Source organism: Aspergillus ambiguus (genome assembly GCF_047715705.1).
Source record: "Aspergillus ambiguus strain CBS 117.58 unplaced genomic scaffold BDV59scaffold_19, whole genome shotgun sequence".
Taxonomy (NCBI): Eukaryota; Fungi; Ascomycota; class Eurotiomycetes; order Eurotiales; family Aspergillaceae; genus Aspergillus; species Aspergillus ambiguus.
In genome coordinates this window covers 313,479-325,014 of record NW_027395532.1, presented here as the reverse complement: position 1 = coordinate 325,014, position 11,536 = coordinate 313,479, and the positions used below count along the sequence as shown (strand labels likewise).

The 11,536-nt window shown below is 55.0% G+C and overlaps 5 protein-coding genes across 5 annotated transcripts; 4 read left to right on the top strand and 1 right to left on the bottom strand.

Moving 5' to 3' along the window:
* Positions 1-416: 416 nt before the first annotated feature.
* On the top strand, positions 417-1,555 carry BDV59DRAFT_202636 (uncharacterized protein; the record flags this gene model as incomplete). The annotated part of the gene is made up of 3 exons (XM_073694083.1): positions 417-509; positions 561-1,458; positions 1,509-1,555. The coding sequence occupies 3 exons, from the start codon at positions 417-419 to the stop codon at positions 1,553-1,555; spliced, it is 1,038 nt and encodes a 345-aa protein (XP_073547275.1).
* Positions 1,556-1,849: 294 nt separating this feature from the next.
* BDV59DRAFT_180082 (Sm-like protein LSM2) lies at positions 1,850-2,771 on the top strand. The gene is made up of 3 exons (XM_073690005.1): positions 1,850-2,035; positions 2,098-2,348; positions 2,425-2,771. The coding sequence occupies exons 1-3, from the start codon at positions 2,022-2,024 to the stop codon at positions 2,454-2,456; spliced, it is 297 nt and encodes a 98-aa protein (XP_073547274.1). The 5' UTR covers positions 1,850-2,021; the 3' UTR covers positions 2,457-2,771.
* A 229-nt stretch (positions 2,772-3,000) lies between these two features.
* On the top strand, positions 3,001-6,009 carry BDV59DRAFT_42992 (DNA cross-link repair protein PSO2). The gene is made up of 2 exons (XM_073696366.1): positions 3,001-3,983; positions 4,038-6,009. The coding sequence occupies exons 1-2, from the start codon at positions 3,093-3,095 to the stop codon at positions 5,592-5,594; spliced, it is 2,448 nt and encodes an 815-aa protein (XP_073547273.1). The 5' UTR covers positions 3,001-3,092; the 3' UTR covers positions 5,595-6,009.
* On the top strand, positions 5,958-8,242 carry BDV59DRAFT_180078 (cytochrome P450). Its single transcript, XM_073690004.1, has 3 exons — positions 5,958-6,541; positions 6,592-7,398; positions 7,479-8,242. Exons 1-3 carry the CDS (start codon positions 6,243-6,245, stop codon positions 7,918-7,920), a joined length of 1,548 nt encoding a protein of 515 aa, XP_073547272.1. The 5' UTR covers positions 5,958-6,242; the 3' UTR covers positions 7,921-8,242.
* A 64-nt stretch (positions 8,243-8,306) lies between these two features.
* Positions 8,307-11,136, bottom strand: optB (small oligopeptide transporter, OPT family). Its single transcript, XM_073696365.1, has 2 exons — positions 9,183-11,136; positions 8,307-9,060 (listed from the first exon to the last, which is right to left on the bottom strand). The coding sequence occupies exons 1-2, from the start codon at positions 10,882-10,884 to the stop codon at positions 8,396-8,398; spliced, it is 2,367 nt and encodes a 788-aa protein (XP_073547271.1). The 5' UTR covers positions 10,885-11,136; the 3' UTR covers positions 8,307-8,395.
* Between the last annotated feature and the right edge of the window lie 400 nt (positions 11,137-11,536).

Here is an 11,536-nt window from a genome sequence, read left to right as displayed (position 1 = left end):
CGACGTACTCCTACCAGCAAGTAACGGCGGGTGGGATTCTGCCCATTCCATGGGACGTTCTTGCAAACACTTCGTTTGACAGCCTCTGTCCAGGGGGAGACTGTCTTGAAGCATGCAAAGACTTCTCTCGTGTCTTCCATTCCATCCCCGAGGGTTCTGACGAAACTTCCCCAGTCACCTTGTTTGGTCTCTGCAGTAACCTTGGGATGATATACGGCGACATATATCAAAATCAAGACCAGTCTATGCTGCCACATGCATCATATTTCCCAAAAGGCACCGACTCGGAGACGGACCTGAATATAATATCATCTGGCTTGTCGAGTTGTTTAGTCAACTCATGCGACATGTCTCGTGAGGCCCAAAACTGCAACAACTCGTGTTTTTTGTCGCAAATATACAACGGTGACACTACAATGAACATACAGGTTGCGGGGGGTTGTCTGAACTCGTTGTGTGGGAATACATGCGGCCTGCCATATGCGGACCAAGATATCTATGGAGTGGGGGTAAGTAGGGTCAGGACATTCAATCTCTGTCCCCAAACTAACTTCTTCTAGGTTCTGGTCTCATATATAACGCAAGCAATTCTCATACTTGCTCTAGCTATTGGCCTCCTCGTGATGGCCATCTGGCTCGGCACGACAAAGCGAGAGCCCGGAAAGCATAAACTGGTTAGTCAGGAGGTCGGAAATTTCCTGAAAGACTTCCTCAGCGCCCAGTGTTACTTTGGAATATTCCTCCAGATTGCTGCTCTCTGCTCCGATCCTGACAGTGTTGATCCTTTGAACGGATATGCTCTCCTGTCCGTAGCAATGACCGGGTTTTTGCCGACAACATTTACTCTGGTCTTACTTCAGTACCAGAAGCTGCAGTCCTGGTATCACACTGGACTAGTTTGTCTCTGTTGGCTTCTTGCGACTATCGTCTTCTTCAAACTACAGTCCAATCTTGCCAATCTGCGGTCGACCGCCGAAATCGAAGCCGCTGGCCTTCGCCGACTGTATGAGCTACCCTCGTGCGGCGGCTCCACGGCGCTAGTCCTGTGCAAGGAGACGATCGGTTCATCCCCGCTGAGGTATCTATCAATATACTACAACTACTCCGGGGTGTTGAACGTCCACTCCATGCCGATCATCTGGGCATGGAGCACGGCGTGTCTCATCTCTACGCTGGTGGCTCAGCTGATTCGCAGATTCCGAACCAAATCCAACCCTGTGAAAAAACGCACTGGTATAAAGATGATTCCGGGAATGTTGCTCCGTGCCGTATCGCACTGGATCACCATGCTCGTAGTAACCGTGATATTTGGGCTCTGTCTCGGATATCAGGGTCAGATGGTGCGGGAGTATACCAGCATGGATGTGATTGACTGGGACGGATGGACCTTTGGCCAAATTGTGGCTGTCACAGTTTGGATTCCACCGATTCTGGAACATTTGCATCGTCGTATAAATCGTGAGTCGTTTCTTCTATAGTATTGTGTTATTGGTACTAACAGCTGTCAGGATTCTACGAACGATCTCATCTAAATGATGGGAGTCAAAATGTGTGAAGAGATGATATGAAAGGCTTGTAGATTATTTGACAGGCTATGAGCCCCCACGCGACTATATATATATATCGGTGGTGGGAGCGATATACACGTGGACATCATCCGTAGACCATAATATTCATAATATAATACTGTTATACAACCTGCTATGTATTCCCAGATACTATAATTCTATGCCAAATATATTTCTGGGAGTGGTTATTTCACCAATTTAGGTAGAGCCGGTTGAGATCACGTGATTTACTCGGCGACAGATGAGGTTGCGGCGGTTGTGACGACAAAGATCATACCGACAGTCAAACCTCTCTCTTAGCTACATTATTCTCCCCCCGGCCTTTCTCTCTCGTTCTCTGCAGTCTGATCCCCCTGCAGATTTCACATTTCTCTCTCTGTGAAGCAATGCTTTAAAAAACGACTCAGTACAACCCCCGACTACCTGCCCCTCTATCGCACCTCGATCGGCACCATGCTCTTCTTCAGGTCCGTCCCGCGCACAAAGGAACATAATAGCTTCTTAAGCACCAGGTCTAATGTGCCGACAGCTTCTTCAAGACTCTCACCAACCAGACCGTGACGATCGAGCTCAAAAATGACATTCGCATCCGCGGCACGTTAAAATCCGTCGACCAATATCTCAACATCAAACTGGATGATGTCGACGTCCTCGACCTGGACAAATACCCCCACCTGTCGTCGGTCAAGAACATGTTCATCCGTGGCAGCGTGGTGCGCTACGTGATGCTGCCCCGGTCGGAAGTCGACATTGGACTGTTGGAGGACGCCACAAGGAGAGGTACGTGGAAGCTGTCGTGCCTTTGCGCGGCTCATGGAGTTGTGATCGTGATGCTTACTTATACTGTCTTGTGCAGAGGCCGCCAACCAGGCTGGAAAGGCGCGATGAGCCCGTCTCCTGTCTACCCGTTACGAACGTTCCCCTGTTTCTTTATTCTTTTCACGATCATGATGTGTTTCCGGAATGGATGGTCTATGTGAGATGTGTGCGGGACGATGTATCGAGATCCTGACGGTGATGGAAGGGCTAAGCTTTGCATCTGGAATCGCAGGATGGATGGAGGATGGCATGGGGTTACCCTGTCGGCTCCCCAATGCATGAATCTACCCAGCGGCCCGCTACTTGAATAATACCTAGATACAAGCGACATTGTCTGTAGAGCAATGTGCGCAGGCTCTCTAAACGGAATGGACTCTCCAGGAGATTGGCTGTTCGTAGGCGGTGCAAATTGTAGCCCATATAGCCACACGTGACCTCGCGACGCGGAAATCGAGCGTTGCCGCGCCACGCGCTTTTCTTCTTGATCCCATCCCTGGTGTACATACCCATAGACGCCCATTCACGAGATGACAAGCATATAGAGCGATACGACAGTGTGAACGATTACGGAATTCATTATTTGAGACCATGCCCCTTTAATACGCTCCCTCTTCCTCGACCTATAGCCTGCCCCTCGACCGACCGCAGCTTGCCCCTCGCCCAAACGCCAACCTTTGCATTGCCCATCCTCTCAGGACAACCCACATGGCAGGATTCTTTCAGAAGAAGATGTCAACACCAGCCAAGTCCCGCCCGGGGACCAAATCGCAAGGCTCCGCAAAACGGAACAGCAGTCTCCTCAATTTTTTCCAGAAGGCAGATGGACCCCCGCAGGCCACCTCGCGACAGCCTCGGATCACGCAGTTCGTGACCAAGTCTGACCGCTCACCTGGTAGTGGGAGTAGCTCGCCCTATTTCCGAAAGGAAAGCAGTTCTGCGGCGAGTAACTCCGCCAGCGGGTTGTTCTTGGATGATCCCCGTGGCGCGAAAGCCTTATCCACCAAGGAGACTCCGCGCGCGCGGTCGTTGACGCCTGATGATATATGGGGAGAGGATGGTGATGGAGGGCAGATGGAGGATGCAAGGTACAATGAGAATGGGTCATCGGTGAAGCGGCGGAAGGTCGATTCGCCGGAGGCCCGGGAGGTGGATGCACCTGCCAACAATGACACACCGGCGCCTGTGAAGCGGCGGGCCGTGAGTGGACCGTTTATCGATGAGTCGGATAGTGAGGATGATGTGGAAAATACGGGGTTTGGGGAGCCAAATTCGACCACAGAAGAGTCAGCCGTGCCCCAGGATTGCCCGGAAGACGCTACACGACCGTCGGATATCGCCGTCCCACCACTGGTAAGAGAAGCCACGAGCCATTTCGAAGATGATGAATATCCGGATTTTGACGATATAGACGAGGACGAGTGTGATGGAGAAAGGGAGCTCTTAGAGGATCCGTGTGAGGACAGGCCCGAGGACGTGATTTTTGGATTCGATGACTCGACCGACGCTCTGGATATTGAGGCGGGGAACGTGGAGTCTGGCGGAGAAGGCTTATCATGTCCGGTTTGTCAGACCGGGTTGAGTGGATTAAATGAAACAGTATGTTTATTCTTGGTGCCCGCCACTTCAGCGGCATGCTAATATGAGGTGCAGGATGCGTCGCAACACGTAAACGACTGTTTAGATGGAAAGCCCCAGAGGGAATCTATCACTGCAAGGGAGCCTGTACCGCAGCCGGCTACAGCACGAGACCTGGCGGCAGTCCCTCGTGCCGCACAAAAAGACCCCTACTTTGGACCGTCCAAGCCTAATTCTGCGTTCTCCCGGTTGATGGCTGGGAATGCCGAAGACACGGCGTGGGCGGAGGCGGCAGCAAACGAGGTGGCCACGCGAGGAAAGCAAGCCTACCAACGGACCTGCCCATTCTACAAGATCGTTACTGGGTTTTCGCTTTGCGTGGATGCGTTTCGCTACGGTGCCGTGGATGGATGTAGTGCTTATTTCCTCAGCCATTTTCACAGCGATCACTACGTTGGTCTCACGTCATCGTGGAGACATGGACCGATCTACTGCAGTAGACCGACAGCCAATTTGGTGCGGCAGCAGTTGAAGGTAGATGCACGGTGGCTGGTTGGTCTTGAGTTTGAGAAGAAGACAGAGGTCCCTGGAACTGGCGGTGTGCAGGTGACGCTGATCGAGGCCAACCACTGTCCAGGGAGTGCGCTCTTTCTCTTTGAGAAGCCTATGGGGTCCGGTTCTGGGAGTCGAGTACAGCGCGTGCTACATTGTGGCGACTTTCGAGCGTCGGCGGCACAAGTCAACCACCAGCTTCTGCGGCCGGAGATTGTTGACTCGAGGACGGGGCAGAAGCGACCGCAGCGGATCGATGTCTGTTACCTGGACACGACGTATCTGAATCCAAAATACGGGTTCCCCACCCAGGCGGCCGTGATCCAGGCATGTGCGGACTTGAGCGTCCGCCTGGATCAAGGGTCTGAGGAAGGGGGGATGTCGTGGCTGGCGGGAGGGCTGAATGGGATGATGGGGAAGTTCCTGTCTTCTGGGAAATCGAACGAGGCGGGATCCCGCTCGACGGGACGACTGTTGGTCGTGATTGGGACGTACAGCATAGGCAAGGAGAGGATCTGTCTGGGGATTGCACGGGCCCTGAAGAGCAAGATTTATGCGCCGCCCGCGAAACAACGGATCTGCGCTTGTTTGGAGGACGAAGAACTGTCGTCGCTGCTGACCGACAACCCGCGAGAAGCGCAGGTGCATATGCAGACGCTGTTCGAGATCCGTGCGGAAACGCTGACCGACTACTTGGATTCGCTGAAACCGCATTTCACGCGGGTTGTGGGATTTCGTCCAACGGGGTGGTCCTACCGTCCACCGAAGGGACGCGAGCTGGAGAACCCTCCGGTATCGACGGTTCTGCACTCGGCACAGTGGCAGACCCCCTTTACGGCACGAGACTTGGTGGCCCAGCGGGGAAGCACCAGCGAGAGTGCATGTTTTGGGGTACCGTACAGCGAACACAGCTCATTTCGGGAATTGACTATGTTCTGCTGCGCACTCCGGATCGGACGGGTGATTCCCACGGTGAACGTAGGCAGCCGGAAGAGTCGGGAACGAATGAAGGCATGGATTGACCGGTGGGAGGCGGAGAAGCGCAAGAGTGGATTGTACCGGGGAGACGGCTGGGGATGAATCATCGAAAGGATTCAGGAACGAATGGATGCTGAAGAAATGGAATCTGGGGATGGGATACCGGAGCATGATGCCGTATTGGGGGGAGGGTTTTGCTCTGGATAGCCCTAGTTTGCCATATATGGCGATACCATGTCGTATACTTCCAAGATGCCACGTCGGCCTCGTCCAATGACACTCCAGATAAAGTGCATGTAAGCCAAGACGAACCATGGAAAGTCACAGATCGCCACCTCCACGTTCCGGTGCGAGCGGCGAGGGATAGCCGAGCAGCGGGGGAGAAAGTCGGCTGCCGTCAAGCGATCTCCATAGCAGAGACTCCCGACATTGCGATCCGTCCGGTGTCTTACCCTCGGGGATGCTGTCAGCACTACCTGAAGAGAGCCTCCATAAATATGGCGTCCTCTGGTCCGACTATCGTGCCTTCTCCATATCTTCTCGACACAGATTATGGACTGATTTTGTCTCTCCTTTCCCTCTCCCTGATCTGATTTCGACTTGTGTTGTTCCAGCCAGTCCTGCCTGATTGCCTCAGGAACCGGCCCTGCCCTATCCGGTTAGTGCAACGGCTGTCACTCCTGCACGTTTAAGGTCCTTATCCACCGCGATCTTCTTTGTCGTCTTCTATTCCTCTCCTTCGCTCCCATCATGATCGCCGACCTCGCCTCCGTCAACCCGGCCTACCTCGTCCTCGGCTTGGTCGCCGCCTACTTCCTCCTCCCCTACCTGAAGAAATGGCATCTGCGCTCCATTCCCGCCCCCAGCTTCGCGGGTTTCACCAACCTCTGGTTGCTAATCCAGGCCCGTAAGGGTAACCGCTTTGAGGTTGTCGACAACCTCCACAAGAAGCATGGTAAAATGGTTCGCATCGCTCCTCGTCATGTCTCCATCGCCGATGACGCCGCTATCAACGCCATCTACGGTCACGGAAACGGTTTCCTCAAGGCGTATGCTTCCTCTCCCCCACTAGTGCGAACCACTCCACTAACAATCCCAGTGACTTCTACGATGCCTTCGTCTCCATTCGCCGTGGTCTCTTCAACACCCGTGACCGTGCGGAGCACACCCGCAAGCGGAAGACCGTCTCTCATACCTTCAGTATGAAGTCGATCGGCCAGTTCGAGCAGTACATCCACCACAACATCGAGCTCTTCGTCAAGCAGTGGACCAAGCTCTCTGAGACTCAGGGTAACCCTCGCACTCGCTACGCCACCATTGACGCCCTGAACTGGTTCAACTTCCTCGCCTTCGATATCATCGGGGATCTCGCTTTCGGTGCTCCTTTCGGGATGCTCGAGAAGGGCCAGGATATTGCTGAGATGCGCAAGTCCGCTGACGCGGCCCCCACCTATGTTCAGGCCGTTGAGGTGCTGAACCGTCGTGGTGAAGTCTCGGCTACCCTCGGCACTCTTCCCGCTCTGATCCCCTACGCCAAGTACATCCCCGACCGGTTCTTCAAGGATGGTGTTCAGGCTGTGGAGAACCTCGCTGGTATCGCTATCGCCCGTGTTAACGAGCGTCTGCGCCCTGAAGTTATGGCCAACAATACCCGTGTGGATCTTCTCGCCCGTCTCATGGAAGGCAAGGACGCACACGGCAACAAGCTGGGCCGTGAGGAACTCACCGCCGAGGCTCTGACCCAATTGATCGCTGGCTCCGATACTACCTCCAACACCGCCTGCGCCATTCTCTACTGGTGTATGCGTACCCCCGGTGTGATTGAGAAGCTCCAGAAGGTCCTGGACGAGGGCATCCCCCAGGATGTCGAGGTCCCTACCCACTCTATGGTCAAGGAGATCCCTTAGTAAGTCTTCCCGCCCACCAATCGTCTCCCCCGCTTTGGGAAACCCGACGGGACGGACGCGCTAACGATTCGCCTTCCAGCCTCCAATGGGTCATCTGGGAAACCATGCGTATCCACAGCACTTCCGCTATGGGTCTCCCTCGTGAGATCCCTGCCGGTAACCCCCCGGTCAACATCGCTGGCCATGTCTTCTACCCTGGCGACGTCGTTTCCGTTCCCTCCTACACCATCCACCGTTCTCGCGAGATCTGGGGCCCCGACGCCGAGAAGTTCGTTCCCGAGCGCTGGGATCCCGCTCGTCTCACCCCCCGCCAGAAGGCCGCCTTCATCCCCTTCAGCACCGGCCCCCGTGCCTGTGTCGGTCGCAACGTCGCCGAGATGGAGCTTCTCGTCATGGCCGCCACTGTCTTCCGTCTCTTTGAGTTCGAGATGCAGCAGAAGGGCCCCATGGAGACCCGCGAGGGTTTCCTCCGCAAGCCTCTTGGCTTGATCGTCGGCATGCGCCGCCGCGCCACCGCTTAAACTGTCTGTCTCCAACGGACAAACTCTTTCTTGGCTTTCCCGCCCAATCTCATCGAGAGTGTATATATGCTGCATTGGACATATATGCTTGGGAGGAAACTTACGGGATACGCCTGCGTGCAGGACAGTCGGTCGCGGTTCCAACTCGACTCGCGTCGCCTGTTCGCCTCGCATTTGATGACTCGATGAAATAGGATTCTTGTCTACGCGAGCTTTGAATATAAGTTTCTTGTACAGGTCTTTTTTGAGCTTTGCTTGTTGATCTCCCGGATGAAGTTGTATGCTAGATGCATTCATGATACCTAACTTGATTCACTGGTACCTACCTAGGTAGCCAGTTCGTATGTCATTAATACCAGTCCACTGCAGCCGTAGCCGCTAGGCGTAACAACAGATCAAGATCGTAAGAAAACATCATCGTCTCCGCGTAAAAAAATGAGATTCATCACGCATCACCCACAGCCATCCTCCTCACCTACCACGATGTTGGCCCAAATTTCTCTCCCTTTGGTAAAACGACCTCGACGGCCGTACCACCCGCGTCCACCGTGTCCTTCGCAATCCGCGTGCCCCACCACTCCGGGAAAGTCGTCTTGGTCAGATTCAGCGTGAGGAAGATGAAGATCGTGCACAGCGCTAGCCCGACATCCAACCCTGCCGAGAGCACGTAATTGTACTGCATCCACCACCCACGCCACCGGTCGCGGATGTACTTGTTGAAGACGAGCCCCACAATGCCCCAGCTGAGGTAGTTGAGCGGCGTCGCGGGCGGGATCAAGCCCCCTGCTCCGAAGATGAGAGGCGCACTGAGGAAGCGCACGCGACTGCGCGGGAACACGCGCGCCGCGACGTAGATGAGCACCGGCAGCACGGCGCCCGGAATCCAGCAGTACATCAGCGTCGAGTATATCTGGCCCGATGAGAACATCCGCGCCGGCCCGATCACCCCCCATATGATCGAGGCGTTGAAGAACACCCGGCCGTTCGGGCACCGGTAGTGGTCTGGCTGCGTCGTCGTGCAGATTCCTGGGATCGTGGCGAGCGCCCAGTTCAGCACTGCTACCTGCACCACGGAACACCACAGACAGGCGATCATCTGCGCGGCGAACGTCACCCGGGGGGGGACCTTCATGTAGTGCCCTGTGTGGGATGTTAGTGGGTGTCGTAGGATGATACGCAGGAGCTGAAATGCGAGAAGGAAAAGTGGGATATGGGGCCTCTCAAACCCTTCTTCCGTCCCGCGAGAGGGAAAGGGAACATACCGAGTTTCATGTCCTGACAGAAGTACAGACCTTGGGTCATGGTGATATAGCCGTAGGTCTTGAAGAGCATCATGGCCATAGGACGACCGGGCTGCATGTAGCCGATGATGAACTCGGTGAGCACGTTGAGGCCGATCTGGATGTTGGTGGTTGCCTGCACGATGCCGCAGGGGAGGAACCACACCAGGGCGATGATGAGGGCGATGAAGAACGCCCACCACGTCAGGTGCGTCGGGTATCCGAGGGTGACGCCCAGCGCGATCCCGATCATGATCAGCGCGATGCTGCTATACCACCACAGCGGCACGGCGGAGAACCGGGTCATCAGGCGTGCGTGCACGTCCTCCTCCACGCGGCGGAAGTTGCGCAGTCGCGTCCAGGTCTCCTTCCCGTGGAACAGGGCCGTGTGGACCACGACGGCGACCACCGCCGCGAAGGCCAGGCCGTAGTTCAGCGCGAAGGTCATTGGGAGGAAGAGCGGCGAGTATGACTTGTACTTGGCATGGTCGAAGGTGTAGTCTGGGGTGAGGATCTTGGAGACGTTGTAGAGTGCACCGGTGTTGTCGTAGCTGTTGGAGTCGCTGATGGGGAGGAATCTGGAGTAGAACGTGCCGCTGTACTGCAGCGCGCTGGTGGTGATCCAGAAGAAGGTGAAGATGCCGATGAGGGAATTCGCAATGGCGTGCCACGGCGCGATCAGGGGACTAAAGTTGAATCCAGAGATCTGCGTCCAATCAAAGGTCATGGGAATGAGCGAGAGCCCTGTCCACCCGCCAAAGAGCTGGTTGACGATCGCGTTCTGGGGCTTGATCCACGTCACCCAGGCAAAGACACTGAGGAAGGGGGCGATATAGCCCGGGAACCAGTACCAGACGAACGACCCGATCATGCAGTACAGGAACATGCGGTACTTGCCGATGGTCCAGCCGGAAACCTTGCGCGGGTCGGGCCTGCTGTGGTCATGCAACGCGGTGAACAGCGTGGCGTTGATGAGGGTGGAGGGCCAGATCATGGCACCGGGCGTGACCAGGAAGCGGTGGAAGAAACCGGCGACTCCGAAGCCCAACATCTGCGACGAGATAGTCAAGAAGACTTCAAACGCCCAGCTGAACCGTTGCCTGTAGAACGCGCGCTGCGCGAGCAGGATATCAGTTGCGTAGGCTGCACCACCGCCAAAGGTGGCGTTGGCCATCACCACGATCACGGTGTGCTCTTTCTTGCTGAAGGGACCCGGATTCAAGTTACATTCGATCCCGAACACTCTGAACACTCTGTTGGGCATGACCTTCTCCCAGGCCTTGCCAACGGGGTACGCGACGACCTGTGCGACATAGGACGGGATGACGATGTACGGCTGGCGGAGGGAGAACAGCATGTTGAGTGCAGCGCCGATGGTGGCAAAGACGAGGCCAATCGTCCATGCGCGAATGGTGTTGCTGTGGCCACCCTCGTCGTAGTTCACCACCGCAGCACACACCTCCGGATACGGGGAATTGTCGATGAGTTCATGTGTCACTTCCAACTGCGTGCCCTTGTCGTTTGTGTGCAGAGCCTCCTCGATTTCGTCGGCCACCTCATCAGGCAGGTTGGGATCCCACTGATGTTCGGACCTCAGATGGTGGAGATGGACAGCTGCCTCCTCTGGGGCGGACTCATCGACCGCATTAGTGACGACCGCAGCGTCTGTAGCCTTTCCTTTCATCTCTGCAGACCGATGAAGGGTGAAGAGGAATATGAAGACGAGAGGGTTGAAGGGAAGAAGTGAGAGTAGGCGAGAGCCAAGGGGAAAAGGTGAGATGGGATAAGTGAATGATAATAAGTACGCATTGATAGATATGCCGTCAATCCGGTGTAATGCCACCTCTCTCGTGCATCTATCATGACCACGATCCTATGTAACATGATCAAGAGCATATGCTAAGAGCAATTATCCCAGGCGAAGCAATTGGCCGAGAAAGAGGAAGACGTGTATTAGTGTATCCTGTAGACTATACCACCGTCACTTTCAATATTAACACCACGTCTGGCACAGTGCCTGCTGATCTCTTATAAATTTCCGTGTTTCACAACATAAGAGTCATCAAATAAACCATTCTAAATTGCTCCCTCGATGCTTCGACTCCAAAGACAGATGGATCGAGGTTGGCATGCAGCCCAGCTGGATTGCGAACTGAACCGTCCTTTGTGCTGGGCTTTCTCTATAGCAACTAAAAGGATGCGGACATCGTTGGTGTCACTTCGCGCACGGCTAGCCCGACCCCAGCACCGTCAGCTAATGTTCTTGAACTCGACCTCTGTATCAGCTTTGGAGCAGTCATAAGGGGGAGCCCGTGGGCGTCGCTTCCGCTGATTCG

What these genes read in the sequence shown, in the direction of transcription:
- BDV59DRAFT_180082 (XM_073690005.1), top strand. An exon ending in GGAGGACGCCACAAGGAGAG is followed by an intron (nt 2,349 to 2,424) that starts GTACGTGGAAGC and finishes TGTCTTGTGCAG; the next exon opens with AGGCCGCCAACCAGGCTGGA.
- BDV59DRAFT_42992 (XM_073696366.1), top strand. Translation starts at nt 3,093, where the DNA reads ATGGCAGGATTCTTTCAGAAGAAGATGTCAACACCAGCCAAGTCCCGC. An exon ending in TGAGTGGATTAAATGAAACA is followed by an intron (nt 3,984 to 4,037) that starts GTATGTTTATTC and finishes TATGAGGTGCAG; the next exon opens with GATGCGTCGCAACACGTAAA.
- BDV59DRAFT_180078 (XM_073690004.1), top strand. Translation starts at nt 6,243, where the DNA reads ATGATCGCCGACCTCGCCTCCGTCAACCCGGCCTACCTCGTCCTCGGC. An exon ending in GGAAACGGTTTCCTCAAGGC is followed by an intron (nt 6,542 to 6,591) that starts GTATGCTTCCTC and finishes TAACAATCCCAG; the next exon opens with TGACTTCTACGATGCCTTCG. An exon ending in ATGGTCAAGGAGATCCCTTA is followed by an intron (nt 7,399 to 7,478) that starts GTAAGTCTTCCC and finishes TTCGCCTTCCAG; the next exon opens with CCTCCAATGGGTCATCTGGG.
- optB (XM_073696365.1), bottom strand. Translation starts at nt 10,884, where the DNA reads ATGAAAGGAAAGGCTACAGACGCTGCGGTCGTCACTAATGCGGTCGAT. An exon ending in CTGTCAGGACATGAAACTCG is followed by an intron (nt 9,061 to 9,182) that starts GTATGTTCCCTT and finishes CATCCCACACAG; the next exon opens with GGCACTACATGAAGGTCCCC.